At 42.4% G+C, this 20,580-nt stretch overlaps 2 protein-coding genes across 5 annotated transcripts in view; one reads left to right on the plus strand and one right to left on the minus strand.

Annotated features, from left to right (window-relative positions):
* Positions 1 to 1,028: 1,028 nt before the first annotated feature.
* Positions 1,029 to 16,370, minus strand: sh2d3a (SH2 domain containing 3A). 4 transcript variants are annotated; one of them, XM_035167944.2, is made up of 19 exons: positions 16,178 to 16,370; positions 15,890 to 15,981; positions 15,645 to 15,762; positions 14,222 to 14,283; positions 13,943 to 14,103; positions 8,389 to 8,428; positions 8,017 to 8,133; positions 7,713 to 7,856; positions 6,741 to 7,036; positions 6,558 to 6,643; positions 5,906 to 6,025; positions 5,659 to 5,816; positions 5,364 to 5,564; positions 5,085 to 5,246; positions 4,624 to 4,739; positions 3,590 to 3,761; positions 3,388 to 3,499; positions 3,075 to 3,260; positions 1,029 to 2,398 (listed from the first exon to the last, which is right to left on the minus strand). In XM_035167944.2, the coding sequence occupies exons 2-19, from the start codon at positions 15,977 to 15,979 to the stop codon at positions 2,205 to 2,207; spliced, it is 2,535 nt and encodes an 844-aa protein (XP_035023835.2). In that variant the 5' UTR covers positions 15,980 to 15,981; positions 16,178 to 16,370; the 3' UTR covers positions 1,029 to 2,204. The 4 variants fall into 4 exon arrangements, with proteins under 4 accessions (XP_035023835.2, XP_035023845.2, XP_035023863.2 ...); XM_035167954.2 differs by lacking the exon at positions 16,178 to 16,370 and having other exon boundaries at positions 15,890 to 15,998; XM_035167972.2 differs by lacking the exons at positions 13,943 to 14,103; positions 14,222 to 14,283; positions 15,645 to 15,762; positions 15,890 to 15,981; positions 16,178 to 16,370 and adding an exon at positions 11,769 to 11,987.
* A 1,224-nt stretch (positions 16,371 to 17,594) lies between these two features.
* Positions 17,595 to 20,580, plus strand: part of LOC118116340 (proto-oncogene vav) — a 15,280-nt gene continuing 12,294 nt past the window's right edge. The window contains exons 1-3 of the mRNA XM_035167994.2: positions 17,595 to 17,794; positions 18,300 to 18,407; positions 18,528 to 18,644. Coding sequence (XP_035023885.1) covers positions 18,321 to 18,407; positions 18,528 to 18,644 — 204 coding nt within the window. The 5' untranslated portion in view covers positions 17,595 to 17,794; positions 18,300 to 18,320. The remainder of the gene's footprint in view (positions 17,795 to 18,299; positions 18,408 to 18,527; positions 18,645 to 20,580) is intronic.

Here is a 20,580-nt window from a genome sequence, read left to right on the forward strand (position 1 = left end):
GTTACTGTCGCAGCAGCTGAGCACACTCGCAAAACACAAAGAGGGCGGTCCCAAGTCAAACATGTGACAAATTAAAGCAACACTATGTAGCTTGTACCGAGCAACAGCGCCCTCTGCAGCTACACATGGTGACTACTTCTGTTGGGATTCGTGTTCGAGTTATTAATGGGTTGTAAAGTCCCAGTCGCTGAACTGAAACACAACTGACTGGTGGATATTACCCATGATCCCTGAAACAGAAGAGCTGCCACTAACAAAACAACACAATTTTTAAAGTTTCCTGGCTGAATATCAGAGAAAACTCTGTTTTTTTAATAACTTAAATAACTTTTTAAAAGACTTTTTAACTGATCTACAGTTCAGCTTAACTCTTTAACTCTCAGTGAGTTCCACACTTGTCACAGGAGATCGTACCCACTCACCAAAGTTGAAAGAACAGACGTTCAGGGTGAAGAGGAAACATTCTCCACATTCCAAGTCAGTGAAGCATCAAACTCATTTTAGTTTAAATATCTTAAGGTAAATGCAAAGTGTTGCTTTAACTTCAAGTAATTGTCAGAATATACTTTTACTCATCTCTTACATTCAAAGCGCATTAGGAAGGGTCTCCTCATTGGCCAATATGTAAAAGAGGATTCATTGCAGAAAGCAAAAACTGTTTTGTGCGTATGTGGACATGAGATTGTTTTTAGACGTGAAACTACCTTTTTAACTTGACATGATATATCCCAGCTTCTCTTCTACATTTGCAAGAAAAACCTTCTTTGCGAATGTTTTTGTGAAATTTAAAAAAGCACAAAATGATCAAAGTTCAAATACAGAATTTATCATTTTTATAATTCCTGTGAACTGTCTGTATTTGAGGTCGCGGCCTCAGTGCTGCTCCAGAGATCATTACATAGCACTGACCTTATGAAATCTGATAGTAGGTGTAACTCAAAAGGTAGATAGTAGGCAATTATTCAGTTTCGCTTTCCAGTGTTGCACAAAACGTGGCTGGGATCTCGTTGGAGCGAGTGGTGCTCTGACTTTTTCTTTTTGTTTTTCCATGTTTAAACCACCTGTTTTTATATTGTGAGCCTTCAGACCTCCAGCATCGCACTCCTCCTCTTCCCAAGTCCTCAGATGCCACTTAATTTAAACACACATTTTAAAAGAACCAGTGAGAACAGGATGGATTTCAAAAGGGAGGAAATGGGAGTTTTGGAGATTTAGCCTGTGACTCATTCAGTCACAGCCAAGGGCGACGAATTGTAAAGAAATATTTAAACGTGGTTTGGATTGTTTAAAGAAACACTCGATATGTTTTTTACGACATGTGAAATGCTAAATGCTTCTTTGTGGCTGATCTATAATCTATAAATGCGCAAATATTATAAATTCAAAAGTTTAACAGCTCGACACAAGATGTCTCCCACTCCACTGAAAAGGATTCCAGTGTCGAGACGTACGAGAGATTCCTCCGACTCGTCACTCTGCACAGTGAAGGTCAAACATTCGAGAGAGGCAACAAGACGTGACATGATTTTTGACTGGAGACTTCAGGTTTAAGACAAACAGTTTACACTTCTCTTTCTGTGCCATCCTGTCCTGCACTAGTAAAAGTTTTCTCCACATTTAAGGGGTTTTATTTTACAATCCATTTTTAAACTGAAAAAAATATGTATTACCTTGTATCATTGGAGTCATAAATTGGGATTTAAGAAAAAAAAAAAAGAGCCTGAATTCTTGTGTTTTTTCTGTTTCTTGTTTATGGGAAATGCAACATGTAAAAATTGAAATATGACTAAAAGTAAACATTCATTTATTGCGTCAGATGTGAAAAAAAAAAGACTTTCCAGTGTGGTTCCACAGAGCCGCAGTTCCTGAACACAGTTTTAATAATGTCCGTGCTGTGTCCATTGGAGTATAAAGTATCAGAAATGCACATTTGGAAAAGTAAACAGATATTTTTGGGGTAAACAATGTCAGATTTCCTGCAAAAGGAAAATGGATCAAGCAAAGTCCTTTTCACAGTAAAGTCAGTCCACACAGTTATTACTTTTTTACAAAATTTCAAAAACAGTTCAGCCAGTGAAGGAAAAAATAACTTCTCCCTTTTACGTCTGTGTGATGTCAAAGGTCAGACCTTCACACAAAAAGCATCTTTTTGTCTTTGGATGCTGACGTCCCCTTTCACCCAGTGAAGCAGGCGCCTGCGGGGGTCAGGTTAAAGTGTCAGGTTGATGTGGGGTGATCTCCACGGGCTCCAGTTTATCCGAGAGAACACAGAGGATTTTGTCAAACTTCTCGTAGCGCTCCTTCCTGCTGGCAGACGCACCCGACAGACCCCAGAGCAGGCGCAGGGCGAACTCCGTCCGGAAAACCTCCAGCAGCTCAGGGACCGGCTCCCAGCCTCCTGGAGGAGCAGTGTGACAGACGTGTGATGAGAGCAGACACCACACATGATGGACTTTTCTACTTCCTGCCCGAGCGAGTTTATTTTACCTCATGCAAGAACAGATACATTGATTTTCTTTTTCTCATACTCATAACATAAACTCTGCCTCTATCTACATGTGAATGGATTTAGGGTTTATGTTACTGAATTAAACTAAAATAAATAACTATACTAATTCATTAATCAATAGTGTGTTCTCTATATCTTAAATCTGAAGTTTCAAAGACATATTCATGGTATCTTCAGTGGTTGTTTTGCATTTGTAAGTCCAGTTGCCTCTGTTAACTCCTAAAGATCATAAATATGTCATTATCAGCATTCATATTTCAATTTCAGATTGTTGTGCTGATTGTTGAAAGCAGGAATTTAAACTCTGCGGTAGTGATCTTAATCTTTTGAATCTTTCCCTTTACTCTCAAAGGGAGTAGAAGAAGTGGCCTTACACAACATTTTGTTGTTGACAAGTGACTTCCTTGTGAGCAGGTGACACTCAATTTACGTCCAGTTGGCACAGTTTGGTGCAAAACGCTCGTTGAGACAAGTCTCACGAAAACAAAGACATGGGATGTGATATATTGTTACGATATTCCTGCCTGTGAAAAGAGAGCACATCGTTCTTGGTGCATGTGTGTACCTGTGAGCAGAGTGTGTGCGTGCTCCTGGTAGTCTCGTGCATGTAGTGCAGCGCTGCGAGCGGATTGGAGAACATCGAAGAGAAGCTCACAGCCCCTGTCGCTGTTCTCGACCGGGTCCTCGCCCTCCATCGTCATCAGCAGAGGAACGAGGTGTGGCACGGCGATGGGGCCCTGAACTACAGAGTCTACAGAAAAACATGAGTCAATGCACGACATTATCTAGTTTAAAAAAGGGGTCACAGTATAATTTTGGGGGTAAAACCTAAAGAAAAAGCCCAAGTTGTGTGATGTGTCTCAAACACCACAACTCACCGTTTCCCTCGTTCAGCGACTTCATGAAGGGCTTGAGTTTCTTCTCAAATAAGACGGCGCTCTCTGTGTGGTTCCTCCGCAGCGCTCGCCACGTCATCTCCAGTCGCTCTATCTGCACATGTGCACACAGAAACGTGTTAAAATAAACTTCAATCAGTTTCCACATGACAAAACAAGCATTTCTCTGTCATCATTTCTCCACCTGAGGCATCTCCAGAGCCTTCATCACGGCCGAGAAGGAGTAGAGGTTGTGGGTGTGATCTTTCAGCGCCTGAGCCAGTGAGATTAATTTATGTAAAACAGTTGCCCTTTGGCTCACGGTTCCCGTGCAGCCCAGGACGTCCACTGCGACTCCCAGTGCGATTAGATGATGTCTAAAAGAACAGGAGAGATGGATAACATGAGGATTCGGCTTGACTATGTTTTCAAACAGCTAATAATGTGTTACTAATGTTAGATAAAACCTTGGTTCCGGTTTCGAACTCTGACCACGAAAACCTGAGCTAACTTACAAAATACCAATATGAAGACAGGGGACAGATCCAGGATTTGTATTGTAACATTGCAAGATGGGGTGTTTTGGGGCATTTTTGCTGATTTCTCAGTGTATAATACATACATTTTAAGGAAAGAAATCAGGGATATTTAGGAATTGCCTGTTTGCCTATGACGAAGAACAATTTGGTGTAAATCAGAATAAAAATCTGTAATCAGTGAATCCAAACATGGTTTCAAAATGGGACTGTTGGGCCTTGGCAGAGTAATGCAGAAGGTATTTTACTTGTGTACTGTTGTGTACTCAAGACTTTGGTCTTCTTTATGTTACCTGTCCCTTTGTGTCACCTGCTCTTTTCCTGCATTTGTTTTGATGAGCTGAAAACAATTTTTGACTCTAGTGGACGATAAATTTGGATTTTATTCTTTCCTATCGTCCACAAATAAAGAGTTCCCTTCCTGTGACACTGATTCTGGAAAAAGGTGTCACTTTCAAATTGACTTTCTAATGATTTCTGCACCAGAAATGAAATCCAATTTCCATACATTGTTTTGAAGTTACACTGATAATCAGAGATGAATAACTTAAAACCTGTGGGACGAATAAAGCAAAGATATCTTAATGGCTTGACACAGAAGTGAGGAAAATGTTTGTAAATTTTAGTGAAAAACCCTTTAAGATACAGTATTTATGAATCCATCCACTGTCATAAATGTATTTTAAGTGTCAGCTGCACGAACCTTTCTAACAGGTCCTGTCGTAGCTGGTGTCCATGTGGCAGAGTGACGAGCTCCAGCCCTGATTCAACTCCCATGAGCCTCTTCTGCTCATCTGTCACCCCAACGATCCGCGCTACCTGCATTATCACCACAATGAACGAGTGGTCAGTCACGTTTTACAGCCAGTTTGCTGCAGGATTATCAAAGCTACTCTCAGTATTTGGGACTTTTGTTTGTGGAGTTTGCTGATATCACAAAAGTATAAACCAGGGCAAATAAAAGTAAAGTTTTTAGACTTAAAAATTAGGTTAAAAAACTCTTTAACCTTTAAGCTTGAGAAGTCTGTTCGTTAAATAAGCTCCAACAAATTTGTTGGGGCACAACAAATACAAAATAAAGTGTGTATTGATTCCCCATATGTAATCCATTGTGTGCCTGTGTGTGTGTTTGTGTCTTGGTTAAATTGAAAAGCTGTATTGTACCTGGCAGTCGACGCTGAGTATGTGCAGAGCGGTGGTGTTGGCATCGGCGCGGTTGAAGAGCTCTTTGAGCGTCAGCAGGATGCTGGGCTCCAGAGGTCGGTTGTTCTCTGGTAAAAGCAGCGACTCAAACTTATCCAACTGGAAACTTGACTCCGACTCAATCTGTGACAGTGTTAATGACGTCAGGATTAATAAATCTGTCTGTGTATCTATATCTTCTTAGAACATCAGAAAAAATATGAACACAAGAATAAATTAAAAAAGATCATTAATACAAACATGTGGTCGTTCAAAATGCCAGTCCTCCCCTTCCTCTGCTGCCTTCCTCGGCAGCTCTCCGTCAAACACTGGCTGTGACGATTCCTCGTTCTTCTGGGCCTCCAGGAAGCCGAAGGAGGTCTCCGTGAGGCGGGCGCGGCTCTGCCACTTCTCCTCCGCACGTAGTCTGTCCACGTGGCCCTTACTTTGGGACAGTGGCACCTTGATACAACAGCAAGGGTATGAACTCTCAGTGGAGGATTTACAGTCGACATTCACTTTCCCAAATAGAAACAGAGGCAAAGGGTTTTCTTACCTGGATGACCAGCTCAGTGTAGTAAGCGGAGGGGTCTTCGTCCGAGTCTGAGGGTGGAGGAGGCGTAGCGTTGGCAAAAACAGTAGAGATCCTGAGAGGTTTGGGAGGAGCTCTGGGGTGCAGCTGCCCGTCTGAGCCCCGTAGAGTTACACCACCACCTGCAGGCACAGAGAGGGGGGGACTATGAGTGTGAGTGGTGTAGCTTACATAGAATAAGGATGCACGTGTGCTGGTGTGCGCATCGTACCTGGATGGGACGGACGTGTGTGTCGTGGTCGGGGGCTCAGCAGAGGTTCGCTGCCTGTGCGAAACACAGGAGAGATGGGGCCGGGGTCGTTGTCCTCTGACTGAGTGGTGTGTGGAACACCTGAAGAAGAGTAACAGCAGCCAGGTTAAAAATAAACCACAGAGTTGTAAAGCTCCCAGTCACTGTCGGCTCTAAAGGAGACGTATACTGCTCATATTCAGGTTCATCGTTTCAATTTGGGTTAATACTCGAAAGGGTTTAATCCTCTAATGTTAAGAAAACACATCACTTTCCTCAAACTGTCCATTGCTGCAGCTCCTCTTTTCAGCCTCTGTCTGAAACTCTCGGTCTGAGCTCCTGTCTCTTTAAGGCCCCCCCCCCTGATAAAGCCCAGTCTGCTCTGATTGGCCAGCTGGCCCACTCTGTTGTGATTGGTTCCACTGGGTGTAGGAAATGTCGTCCTCAGCTATTGCTTTACTTTGCCTTCTTAGGGGGCGTGTCAGACTAGCTGCCAGTCATTAAAACTTGCTCCTCACAGCCCGACCAACACTGGACTTTTGAGGCTGATACTAACATCACTGACTCAGAGTTTAATATGTTAATGATCTATCAGCCAATATTTAAAAATTTTGATTTTCACAGAATAATGTACCAGTTCGCAGGTTGCTGTCGGACTGGGCCGACTGAAGAGAAGGCCTCCGTCCCACATTCTCTAAGTTCGCAGGCTGACTGCCAGTCCTGCAACACAAAATAAAGTTCATGAGCCCTTCATGTATTTGTTTGAAGACGTGTGATTCATCGTTATGCGTGTGTACGTGCACTGCACTCCTCCCACCTTAACAGAGGATTGATGAGCTGCATTGACTCAGCATGGGTGGAGCTCAAACTGCGTCTTTTGTTGGGCTCACTGTTCTTTTCCCGCCCTGCTCCTCTGCTGCTGCCGCTGATGCTTTGGTTGTCCGCGTTCTGCTCATTGATGACACGCAAAGGAAGCGTCCGCGTGATTGGGTGAAAGATCACCGCACCTGAGGCCTGGGAGATGGGCCGCCGGCCGCCCACATAGAACCGGATCAGAGCGGGAATATTGTCAAAGCGATCCTCCTCGAACTGGAACAGCTCCCGAGCGTAGCCCTGTCACACAGATGGAGACACACACAGACACACACACACACACACACACACACACACACACACACACACACACACACACACACACACACACACACACACACACACACACACACACACACACACACACACACACACACACACACACACACACACACACACACACAGAATATCAAGCAGGGACTTTAAGGAAAAATCTATATTTTCAGCCCTCTGAGACGAGCAAGGTTACTGTTACAGGTTGTAGCTTAGAGCCACAACAATTTAAGAAAAAGGAACAAAAAGTCCATAAATATTTCTCAAACCACTCGATCCAATTCTCCACTACTGGTCTCCATGCCCAGTATGTTCCAATTGTATGAGTGTGTTTTTGGAACATACTTAAAATATGGAACAATGGCAGAGACGTTTATTACATTTCAGGAGTGATTCCAGGAGTTTGGTACTTTTGTTTGTTTTACTTCACATTCATAATTACCGACATTCTTCCCAACAAGGTCAGAGCACAGGAATAGAAACAGACCAGACTAAAACCTGGGTTACAAGTGCTGACGAAAAACTGTGCTGAAGGCATGTAAAAGTAAATCTAACGTAAAAGTCTCTGATGTTGGGTCGTATTTATCTTATGTTTGAGATGGGTCATCCATCTTTATATACAGCCTGTGGGACACATACACACCTGTTTGGGGCGAAGAACCACTCGTATGATCTTAAAGTGCATCGGCCCGTTCTTCCAAAGGCAGCTCAGAACATAGTCGCCGGGGGAAGAGCTCGAGTCCCGGACCAGGAAATCTCCGTCCCTGCCAAACAGAGACTCTGCAGCCTGGAAACGAGGGAGCAGGATAACAGGGTTAGCTGTGTCGACATCGTACTGTATATAACTTAGGCCCAGCGTAAAGTCAATCTATTACTTTAATTTGGGTGTATAGAATGTTTTAATTAAGTGTAAATGCAGTGACAATAGCATGTGGTCCATTGAGCACCTCTCGGGCCAGTTGTCCGTGGAACCACGCGTGGCTCCTCAGGTCCTCGGTGCTGAGCTTCAACTCCTCCTCCAGCTCCTTCTTCAACGAGTCCATCTCTCTCCGACCACCAAAAACCTGCAGAGAACACACACACACACACACACACACACACACACACACACACACACACACACACACACACACACACACACACACACACACACACACACACACACACACACACACACACACACACACACACACACACACACACGTTTTCTGTGCTCACATTTTGTACTAGCTTGGCTATTAAGGGTATAAAATATGCAGGAAAAAAGTAGCTGCAAAGAGCAGGTGAGAGTGGGACAGGTCGTTTGTTTAACCTCTCACCTTCAGCTGGCTGAGGTATGCACTGACACTCCTCCTCTTGCTGGAAAACAAGAGAGAACTAAATTAAACCCAGGGGAGCTGCAGATGATGGTGTCATGTTTTTCCTCTGTACGTGAACGGTACAAGGACAGGAGACCACTGCCAAGGTCTGCGTCTGTCATTAACACCACACAACTGACTTTTAATAGCCTGCCTCTTTTTTCTTTCTTCCTTCCTCCCTGAGCCTCCACCTTCCTGCCTCTGTAAACACGAGGCAAACACATGCACAGCTCAGCAACAGAGCTGAGCTCAATAACTCCCACAGAGATGTGAAGGCTGCTCGTTTGCCTTGTTCTGACCCTCAATATTACTGTTGACATCCATGGAAACAAAATACACACATTTTGTGCCTGTACATGAGTGTATTAGGTTCTAATTGGACTAATTCACTCCAGTAGGTCAGAGCTTCAAAAAGTTTTCAACTCATTAAGGTCAGAATATTCAGGTTGGGTTGAAACTGTTTCAGAAAGGAGGCGATTACATGTTATTTGTTGTTTTGGAGGCTGCAGTTTGTGTTGCTGTTAGATTAAACTCCTTCTCTACTAGAGACCAACGGATAAATAAAAATCACGCAGGCATATCTGTATCGACATTTGTGTTTGCAGATATGTGCCGATACAAGCACTTTTATTTTACTGAATAAAAAAATACAGAAAAGATTTGTTTATACATAAAGATGCTTACATACGTGTACATTTCTACATGAAAATTGTTTATCGATAAAATTATACTTCGTTCTTGAAACTATAAGAGACTTTTATACTTCAAAAATACTTGTTTATCATATTTTTATCATGCAAAGTCTAACGATAGTGGAACCAATCTAATAAATGCAAACCAAGTCCCACACGGTTGTTCAAACTATGAAACTCACAGAGAAAAGGATGTGACCTCAGTGTGCTCATTAGTACGGAAGCTGCAGCCGTGCTCACTGACCCAGAACAGGACCTGGAGAGACAGGGTCGACTTTTCACACTTTGATTATTGGGTTTTTAAAACCAACATTAACACGAGTCTTACTTTTCTTTAAAAAGTTTTCTGGGTTATCTGATAAATAATTTGGTCTATAAAATTGTGAAAAAGGCCCACTACAATCTCCTGCAGCCCCAGGTTGTATCCGAACTGTTATGTCTGGTGAGCAGGACAGAGCCTAAAGATGAGAAGCTGAGAAGCTCATAACGGGTCATGGCCTGAAAAATCACTTACTTATCATTGATCTAAATAGTACAAATTAAGTTTCTAATAATTAACTAATAATTCAAATAAAATACATTGAATCCACTGATTATTTCAAGTTGTTTTCCTTACCTAACTCGTCATGTAACCCATCACTAAGTATCTAGAAAACCAGCCTATTAAAAACTGTATTGCATTATATTGACACGTGCCTCCAATTGTTTGTCCAAACTCATTGATATACACTCAGTTTGCAGTTTATTAGGAACACCTAGCCAATCCTACTGCAGTCTTATTCTGCAGTACGGCAATAAACCGCAACTTCAAATAGGCTAGAATGTCCAGTTTGGTGCTTGTATTATTTTTGTCCATCCCATTTATCAAAAAGGAAAAACCAACACCTCTCGCTCTGTTGCAAAGTTTAAGTGCAGAACAAGCTACATCCTGCAAAAATGATCACACAGCTGAATCAACACCTTTTGACAATTGAATTAAATAATAAAATCAATCAACTGGCGCTGAGTGCAGCACTTATCTCCACCAAGGCTGAGCAGTCTTACACAGGATTGCTCTTAGAGTAGAGATATAAAAGAAAAAGAAGAGGCATGAATAACTTATTTGTCATATAACATAATTAAAGATAGAAAAGATTCCAAGATTTACGCCTTAATCTGCATCTATACCGAAACTGAATGGGTTCTCCTCAGGCCCCATCCCTCCACCATGACGGGTGGAAATTCGGATCAAGTAGTTTTTGCATAATCCTACGAACAAACAAGTTAACAAACCAAGAACGGCCCCCAGTGGAGCACAAACCTCCACCAAGGCCCAACAGTCCCCTAAAAGTCAGTCGAGCTGAACCCAAATGTCAAACACTCATAAATATCAGTCCCCTCACTTCCTGGGAAATCACCATCACAATGTTAAATTAAAAATGATTCGCACGTAAAATTTGAGGACTTCTCTTTTGGCCCAGGTCTCATCCTTCTCCCAAATTTCGTGGATACACGTTAAGTAGTTTTTTTTGCGCAATCCTGCTGAAAATCAAACCAATCAACAAGTGGGCGAAAGCATAACTTCCATTCAAGGGTCATAAACCTTCTAACTTTCATGACGGTACGATTTATCGCAGGACTGTCGACTGCACTACTTTTAGCTACCCAATAAACTGCCAGTGCAAATGGGGAGTTCGAACCGGGGACCTTTGATGTCCTAAGCTAAAAAAAAAACACGTAAATGACGACGTTTCGAGTTGAATTTGAACGTCGGTGCTTCCGGACACTTGGATGACACCACAGGAGCAGTAAGGAGGCATTTAACGTTATTTCTTTTCTGTTGTTATTGTAAGTTAGAACAATTGGTCACCATTCACTTCAATTGTATTGGATTTCGCCTGCAACGCTGTTTAACCCCTGCGACCCCAGAAGTGTGTTGTGGACTCAAACACTCCATCGGCACAGTGGATAGTCGGTAATGAGTGGGTTTTCACTTCTCTGTGAACTATCCCTTTCAAGTTAAGAAGGCGAACCCTAGTAAAATGGAGAGATGGTGGCAGCTGTGCAGGACTCAGGGGCCCCAGCACAGACACACAGGACCGACACACCGACCACAGACAGATCCCAGGTGGGGTTAGCTCCGAGCTAAGGGGAGCTACCTCCTGTGTGAGGGGCGTTGGCCCCGCGCAGCTCAACCAGAGCAATCACCTGTGCTGCAGAGACACTGTTGTGAAAGATAGTTCCACACATTAAACTTAAACTCGAGCTAAAGGCTAAACTGTCCTGACACGTGCGTCCAAAGTCCACGAAGTTAGCAAGAAGTGGACACTTTGAGGATCTGTTCAGATTTGTTTGAGAGTTCCAAAGCAGCAGGGAGCGAGATCAGAAGAAGAAGTTTTTACAAAGTGTCGCGACAAGATCTCGCGTTGATTGACGAGCGTGTCCGGGCTCGAACCCGGCTCGGTCCTACCTGTGTGTCCGCCTCAGCGCCGCGCCGCGTCCGACATGTTTTACGGCTTGTGGTCCAAAAGTAAAACTACAACAACAACAACAACAACAACCGGGGGGGAAACCGACGGAGCTTCTCCTCTCCGGTCCTCTCTCTCTCTCCTCCCTCTCAACCCTCCTCCTCTTCTGCGATCAGACAAGCTCCAACAAGCCCATGTTCACCTCCTCCTCCTCCTCCGCCTCCGTCTGCTCCACCCGCCCCGGGCTCCGCAGCTGAAACACCCCGCTATCTGACTCACATTCCTCGGATACCGACACATCACCTGGCCGCAGGACTAGCGGCGGCACGGAGGTATGTGATGGTAAATCACTCTCTGCAAACTCCAGCTGTCTCTGTTATCTACACACATTTGTATAAAATATGTCTTTATATTGTGTTATCATGTAAATGTAAAAAAATACTTTCATCAATATCAGTAAATGTTTGGGTTCAAACAATGAATCACTCAGGAAAGAAAGGAAGTGGTTTTATAACCTAAATTAGTTATTTGTCATTAATTATAGTTGGTTAAAGATTCCGGGATCCACATCTTAATCTGTAACTGCAACCAAAACTGAACCGGTTCTTTATTATCAACACATCTGACACGTATTTCCTATAATAAGTTATTGATTTGTTTATATTGTATTATGTATCAGGTAAATGTAAAAAAATAAAATGTATTTCCACAGTTTATTTAGATTAGTGTCTGACCTCCAGTCTAAAACACACATATGTTAATTTTACTAGCAGAAAATACAAATATTCAGATTAAGATTAGATAAAATAGGATAAGATGCAATATTAAATAAGCAAGAGTAAGTAATAACTAACATGCAATACTTAAATGTAAGGATAATAATACTTAAGAGTAAGGAATATAAACTATGAATGGCAAGTCTAATATATACAATAGAAATATGTGCAGTGTGAGAGTATGTAGAGTGACTGGACAGAATGAATATTGCAGAGTTAAGAGAGTTAAAGCACGAGTTCCTCTGGAGGAAGGAACGAGCTGCGATTCCTCTCCTCCAGACACTCAGGGTGAATCAGTCACATCTGATTCCAGTAAATGATCTATTTCTTAACTCATAAAAGAGGGGGAAATGAAAAAGGAAGTGCTTTTATAACTTAATTAAGTTATTTGTCATAAAGTATAGTTGATAAAAAGATTTCCAGGATCCACACCTTAATCTGTATCTGCACTAGAATTGAACAGGTTCCTCCCAAGGCCCAGGCACCATCCCTCCGCCACGTCCGCCGGAAATTCAGTTTCGTAGTTTTTGCACAATCATACTAACAAACAAACCAAGAATAGCACACAGCAGGGTGCATACCTTCCCAGGGGTGACGGGGGTGAAAACATAACCTCCCTATAGGTAATTATCAAAAGTGTTGTCTGCCTTTCTTCGTTGTATGTTATATTAAACTAATATTTGATAAAACAAGACATTTGAGGACTTGTGCTTTTACAAAAGTATGATGGATATTTTTTTACATTTTAAACCATTAATGGAAAAAGTAATCAAAAAGATAAAGAAAGTTAATTTTTAACACCATAAACACTGGTTGTGAAAGTGGAAGTTCTCCCTGTGTTTGAAATTCTCTGTTTACATTATCTGACCATGCAGGTGGGTTTGGTTCTATTTGCTTAGATTATGAAACAGTCACCTTTGAGACTTCTGCGGCCGCCTCACAACAATAGAAGTGAATGGACGTTAGTTTGTGCTTCGTACAACACTGACAAGTTACAGCTGTGATACTCTTTATTCAGACTTTTGTCCATAGTTCCTGTAAAAGCTGTTCACAGTGATGTCTGCGGATCATTCAGAGTAACTGGAACATGGTTTGTTGAAACACAAGTTGCTGTAAATGTTCGCAGCACCTGAAACTGAGCCCCAGTCACTTTCACTTTATTCTGAGGTGGGGAAATCTTACATGTGTGTATCTCAGACCAAAACTAAATCGACACAAAGCCAAAACCATTGACTTCTCCCTGGCGTGAAGTGTGGCCAAAATTTCCCGAGGTGTGTTGTTTATATTGTTAGTCACCGGAAAGCTGCTGTGTTCCTCATTGATGAAGTAAGATCATGATGTTTCATTTTAATAAAAGTTTTTCTCTCATTAGGTCTCAGCCTATTCACAGTTTAAAACCACTGCTACAACTACTTCAGCTCATAAAGTCTGACAGATTTTACAAGGCAACGGTTAATTATTAGCCAAACATGAGTGGACTCTCTGGAGAAATTTGATCTCTCTCTCTCTCTCACACACACACACACACACACACACATGGCTGCTATCTAACACTTTCACAGACACACACTCAACACACACACACAGGGGGTCGGCTTACCTGCGTTTGCTGTCCTGACAGCGCTCCGTCTCACTGATCTGAGCGTTGTCCTCATTCAGCGGGCGGAGCTGCGAGCAGGAGGCGGACAGGCGGTGTTTCTTGTCGGCACGTTGGAGGCGGGGTAGAACACTGTGACGGAAAAGATCCTTCCCAGGCTTCACCTGCGGGACAAGGCACAGAACAATATAGTGCGGCTCCCAGAGCTGAAGCTTGCATTGTCCAAAAGGGAAAGGGAAATTGTGCTCTGAGGGGATCAGGTGTCCCCCTCCGTGGTCTCACCAGGTCCATGGACGATCCCAGGGAGTACTTTCTGCTCACCCTGCGCTCCCGGACCTGCACAGCTGAGGGGACAGTTGTAAAGACATAGCTCAACATTATGGAAATATGTTTACATGCTTTACTAAAGATGAAACAAACCAGATATAACATGTTCATTTGTGAGATTTTATTACTTTAGGAAAGAGCCTCGTTATCTAATGAAGCGTAGCCGAACCAATCACAAAGCAAACACCCCAAATAAATAATAATGATAGCCATGTTTTGACCTGATAAACTTGTCAAGCTGAGCATGAATTATCTCAAGCATGAACTGTTTATAAAGATGGACGACATGACAGCTCCAAAAAGTGAAGCCAAAACAGCTAAATTACCCCCTGGTGGCTGGCTGCAGTAATGTCAAAAACCTGATGCCCTCCATGTTGGTGGATGTTGTGACTGGCTCCAAAATCACGTCACCAGAACAAGATGGCAGCAATCTTTATATTTTGGCCAAAGTTTTGCACAGTGGCAGGAAGTGAAGAGTAGTCGTCCATCTTTATTTACGTTGTTTTCAACAGGGACACGTCAGTACAAGTTGAAATGTTAACGCATGATCAAAAGATGCGATATTATCTTTTGGCTTTGTTCACAAACATCACTACACCGACAATCATCCACGTGTATGACACAGTATGTAGTGATTGGGTGATATGATTAAAATCCATATCACAATATTTCTAAGTATTTGCTATACCACATGAGTCTGTATCATCCAGATGGAAAGATGACATTCAACATATATTTAAATTTTAAGAAATAAGGTTTAGTGGAAACATGTGCCTTTTTCTAGAAGTAACATATTAAGTATTCCTAAAGTAAGGGTTAAAATAAATATTACTTTGTTATTTCTAACCAATATTTATGATAAACCATACCCAGCCCTGAATAATAAATAAACTATATATTATGAGAGTGCAAATATATTAACTTGCTCGTCCTCCAAGGAGTAAAAGTTTCTCCTGCTCTCTGTGCAGTGTTGATTAATGCCCACACATAACATTTGCTGTGTGGTCATTTGAATTAACATAAAAGCTTTAGAATCACGAAATGTGCAGTAAAAGCACAAAACTGAAATATTGAAAGGATGAAAACTATGCCCCCCCCCCACTAAGATGAAGTAAACAAAGCATAACCTGCTTTAGGGCTCCTTTCTGCTGATATTGTATTTTGCTTCAACATATTTCTGAGGAATTTCTCAATTGCATGAGCACAGACAAAAAGTGAGCTTCCTGTAGCGCAGGGGCCTGGATGTTGGATTTGACTGCTTGGTAATCCAGCCTCGCACGTGACACAGAATTATATGATCGATAGGACAAACTGTTCAGAAAATAAAGTTGTCCCGTGGCCTTAGTGTGCATGCATGTGTGGCTGGTGTGTGTCTCACTAGAGCACGGGTCCAGTCTCTGTCTGTGTCTTAAAAGCTGGTTGATGATGGTTTCTCGGTGTGTTGCGTCCTCGACCCCGGCTTCCCTCAGCTCTACGTCAGTCACATTCAACAAACCCTGCAGAGAAACAGGGAGAGCAAATGAACGAGAGGCATCGAGGGTTGTGAGGATAGAAGCGCAGGACAAATGAAAGAGATATCGACCACTACACACAAGCACAAGAAGATTTTAAACATTCACGTACCTCAAGACCATAATATTCACTTTCTAGCGTCCTGGTGTACTGGGGCAGGTCGATCTGTCTCAGCCACCAGGCGATGGAGCGATTATTCATGTCTGAACAGCAAAGGGAGAAGAATCACAGATCACAGATCACATGCCAGCACAGATTCAAACTCTCACTCACACACACACATGCTTGTACATGTTTTTCGTGCACAAGTTTGTGAGAAAAGCACAATTGAAAGAGAAGTCGGATTCGAGAAACCAGACTGTTTGCACAGCAGCAGCAGCAACAGTATGTAACACCTACCTGTGTAAAGGCTCCACGAGGCCCTCCGGGACTTTAACTTCTCTCTTTCTCCTCGTTATATTTCTATCTTTTTAACACGTCTCTGTTCTTCCTCTCTCGCCGTTTGCATTCTTGCTTTGCAGCTGCTCTCCTCTAACTTGCGGCCTCTGTCATTAACTCTATCTCTTGGTCTTTGTGGCAGTGGAAGCCCGCGCCCCCTCAAACCTGCTGGGTCACTCACAAAGCCAATCAGATACCTCAGTGGGCTCCCAGTCCCCTGCAGAAGACGGCAAATCACAGCGCGGGAATTAGCATGAGGTCTCGGGAGGCGGAGAGCGCAGGTTGAGGCACGACATGAGGGAGGGATGGAGCTCAGAAAAACAAGCCGGGGGTGGAGATGTGAAAATGTAAGACTGTTAGGCAGCTGTCAACATGTCAAGTCAGAGACAGGCATGCATGCACTGTGGTGTGTGTTTCAAACTGTCTGTCTGTACAGGTGGTGTGACAGGAGAAACACTCTCTGCAGGGATAATGGTGATGTGGGTTAGACTGACACCTGGTGTTTAAACAGAAAGTGAAACAGGTCTGCCAATTTTACACAGAACGGTTCGGTAAACAGACCAAACAGAAAGTGTGCAATTACCGGGCTGGAATAAAATAATAATAATTAACTTTATTTATATAGCACTTTTTAATAACTGAGTTTACAAAGTGCTGACAGCAAAGCAAGAAAAGTAAATATCAGATAAATAATCAGCAGGATGCAATGTGACAAGGTAGTGGGGGGTCGGAAACAAGGTAGTGTTTAAATTAGATGAATAAATATCAAGCTGTTGAACGCATAAAAGCAGTAATATGACAATAACAATAAATAAACAAGTAAAATAAAAGGTGAAAAGAAAATGATAAATACACAGTAAAAAGTAGAAACCGCCTTTTAATGAATAAAAATTGCAAGAGATAAAATAATAATATATAATATACATTTATATGATATAAATTGGCCGATACATCAGTATCAGAACTTTACTCTGTAATATTGTTATTGGTAAATCCATACATAATTTTAATATAACCTAATGTCCTACATTTGCTGTAAATAGTCTCTTCTTTGAGCTTACAGCATTTTTAAAACCATAAAAGTGGATAAAACATTTTTGCAAAAAAAAACAAAAACAGTATCTATGCAGACTAATCACCTCAAATAAGATCTAAATGTGGTTTTGGGCTGTTAAACAATGTTGTGGTCGACTTTAACACATTAATTTCATTATCTTGTGCTCTGTACTATAGTCACACTCACTGCTATTCTGTCTTATCTCATGTATACAATTACCCACCATCTCACTTTCAGAGCACACTGGGTTTTATCACTTTGTGCCACTCATGGCAACACCAACTTTGTGTGTGTGTGTGTGCGCGCATCTGTGAGTGTGAATGCGAGTGTGAGGGTGCGTCAGAGGAAAAAGGAAGTTGCGGGCCGATGTTAAAAGCCATCAACACAGTGCAGCTCTGCAGAACACCCACCACGGAAGAAAGAAGGCAGAGAGCGAGAGCTGAACATGAGACGATGAAAGGAAGACGGGGAGGTGAACATCGAGAACGAAGACATAGAACTGCCAGGAGAACATTCTGAAGGTGAGACCTAACTGTAATATCATCCGGCATTGATTCGTAATCAGAAACTTACAGCTTTATGGCACAGAAGTGGCTTTTTATTTCTTGTTTTACCGGGTGACAAGAAGGCCGCAAAGTTCTACTGAAGGAACGAAGAGCGTGGCCACTCAGTGTTCCTGTAGGCCAAATGATTTTATGATGGTTTGATCATTTTCTATGTGCAGATTTGAGTTTACGAAGAAAAAGAGGAGGCGTTACACTGAGCCAAAGTTAGATGCAGAGTTTCTTCACATGTGTGAAAGCTGCTTCCTCATGCGTGATCTCAGATAGTGAAATAATCTCATTTCTATTTATGTAAACTCTAAAGAAGGCTCTTGGCTTGAAGCTAAACGATTGTCAGGAGAAGGCTCGCTCACAACCTGACTGATTCACTGCTGCGTTGTGTTGTTGAGAGCAAAAGCGATCAGTGGTTCCTGAATTCTGTGTTTGTGAGGACTTTATTTAACAGCGTCTTGCCTCCTGTCAGTGTGTCGCTCAGAGAAGGAAGATGGAGTTGTGGCGGCAGTGTGCGATGTGGCTGATCGACTGCCGAGTACTTCCCGAGAACCACCGGGTCACGTGGGAGGGTGCACAGGTAGATCAGCTGTGCCACACATGCATACACACATTCTGCATGTGAACACACATCCTGTCCTTGTTTCTGAATGTGATTTGATTTAATGCGCGTGTGTGTGTGTTTGTGTGCGTGTGTCAGGTGTGTGACCTGGCTCAGGCTCTGAGAGATGGCGTGCTGCTCTGCCAGTTGCTTAACAACCTGCTGCCACAGGCCGTCAATCTGAGGGAGATCAACCTGCGCCCACAGATGTCCCAGGTAACACACACACACACAAATCTTTTCCTGCTCCATTTCCATAGGATATTTCCATAGCGACCAGCAGGCAATACTGACACTCCTCTGGCAGTAAGATAGGGAAATACTGTCCATATCCCGGATCATATGTCGAGAGGAGGGGAAAAGGAAAACACTGCCTCTTATCAAGTAAATTTTATAATCGTTTAACCATTTTCTCTAATAAAATTGATGATAATGACAATAATTGGCTTATGCAAAGTGATTCTGTCAGTTTTGTAGTGGAGCCCAACTGATTTATGAGTTGGCTGAAGCCTCGGTTACGTTTCTTTCTTCGATAACGACTGAAATCTTTACTCTCTAATGTTAGTATTGGCGTCGGACCCAAATCATCCAGTACTGGTCGGGTTCTGTTTTGTGGGAGTTGTGACACTAGTTGGAAACAGGACAGAGTAAACACTAGAATCCTGATCATGAAAAGTGATTCCATGGACATCAGCTGAAACGATCTCCCTGCAGGGACATGGTGTTTTCTCGTTTTGCCCCATTTAGCTCCCAACAGTGTACAAAAAGTGACATGAGGGAGATTTTCGCATTGTTATAGAGTTTTGCACCAGATTTATTTGTATTCAATTAAGATAAATAGTGCATAGATTCTCAGATTCTCATTTTCTGCAGCATCAGAGGTATTTCTGATGCTGGCGTCGGTATCGGAACATCTCTAATAGTTTGAGATGTGTTTGGACATAAGCTCAAACGCTTGCTCGCCAAAGAAGCGATGTGAAGATCAGTATCTTACTCGTGTCTGCGGAGGAAACGTGGAGCCGCTGCCAGCAGACGGTTAACTCGTGTTCGATCCAGGCCCGGGTAGCTTCACCGCATTTCATCAAAGTACATTCTCAAACAAGAAAAAGTGTAGTGAAAAGAATAAAAAATAGGATGGGTCCTTCCTGAGTCGACAGAGAGAGAATGAGATGTCAGCAAAATAGGAGGCAAAGACCAGATTAGATAAATAAAGCATTGAAAAAAGGGAAGAGACGAGGTGTCACGTGGTCCAAACTTCTCAAGGGAAGTCCTTGAATCGTGTTCGCCTGGACTCACCGTGATGTCTCAAACGTGTGAGAGCAGGAGCCAAAGTGCTTCGACATGTGCAATGGGAAACTCCACTCTGACACGCACACACACACACATTACACTATTAGATGATCTTCCCTGTTATCTTGCAATAAGGTTTACTACACCCTGAGTTGCTGTTGCTCAGATGGATATATGCGTGCGTTAACAGACTCCTGGCAGAGTGATGTAATGTGTGCTGCAGTATCGGTCAACATTTCCCCTTTTTCTCAAATTAAGAGTTCCTCATTTCCCACTGCTGAGAAGAGAGAGAGTGTGAATGTCTCGCACTCTGTGTGGTTTTCTACATGACGGCTTCGAAATGATGCTGCCTTTTGTTTGAGCTTCTTTTAGGATCAGGTGTTTCTGTGTATTAATGTCCATGTGGTCTGCCATTGGCATTTAGGTGTTTTATTGCAGCTGTTTGTGGTTGTGTTCATTTGAGACCAACGGTGGTTTTTCTAATGAATGGACGAACCAAGACGAGGTTTAATAATACTTCCATCTCACTGCCTTTTACTTTCTGTAGAAGTCTACTGGGTCTGTTCGAAATCTTGAAAGCGATGTGTAATTGTATTTATTTGAAACGCTACCTTTCTTTAGCGCTTTAAATGTTAAGCTAATGTTAAAATTTTAAGCTGTATCTTGCTAAAGATGTGTATTTTAATCTTGTTGCCTTTATTTCATTAGTTTTATCAGCTGTTTAAAAACTGTGACATATATATAAATGATAGCGATTAGAGCCTGACCGATTTTTAGGGGACAATATCAGGAGGTACAAAACATAAACTTAGTAAAAAACTATAGGTAAAAAGCAACACACATGCAGACAAATATATACGAC

Source organism: Hippoglossus stenolepis, chromosome 2 (assembly GCF_022539355.2).
Source record: "Hippoglossus stenolepis isolate QCI-W04-F060 chromosome 2, HSTE1.2, whole genome shotgun sequence".
NCBI classification, from domain to species: Eukaryota; Metazoa; Chordata; class Actinopteri; order Pleuronectiformes; family Pleuronectidae; genus Hippoglossus; species Hippoglossus stenolepis.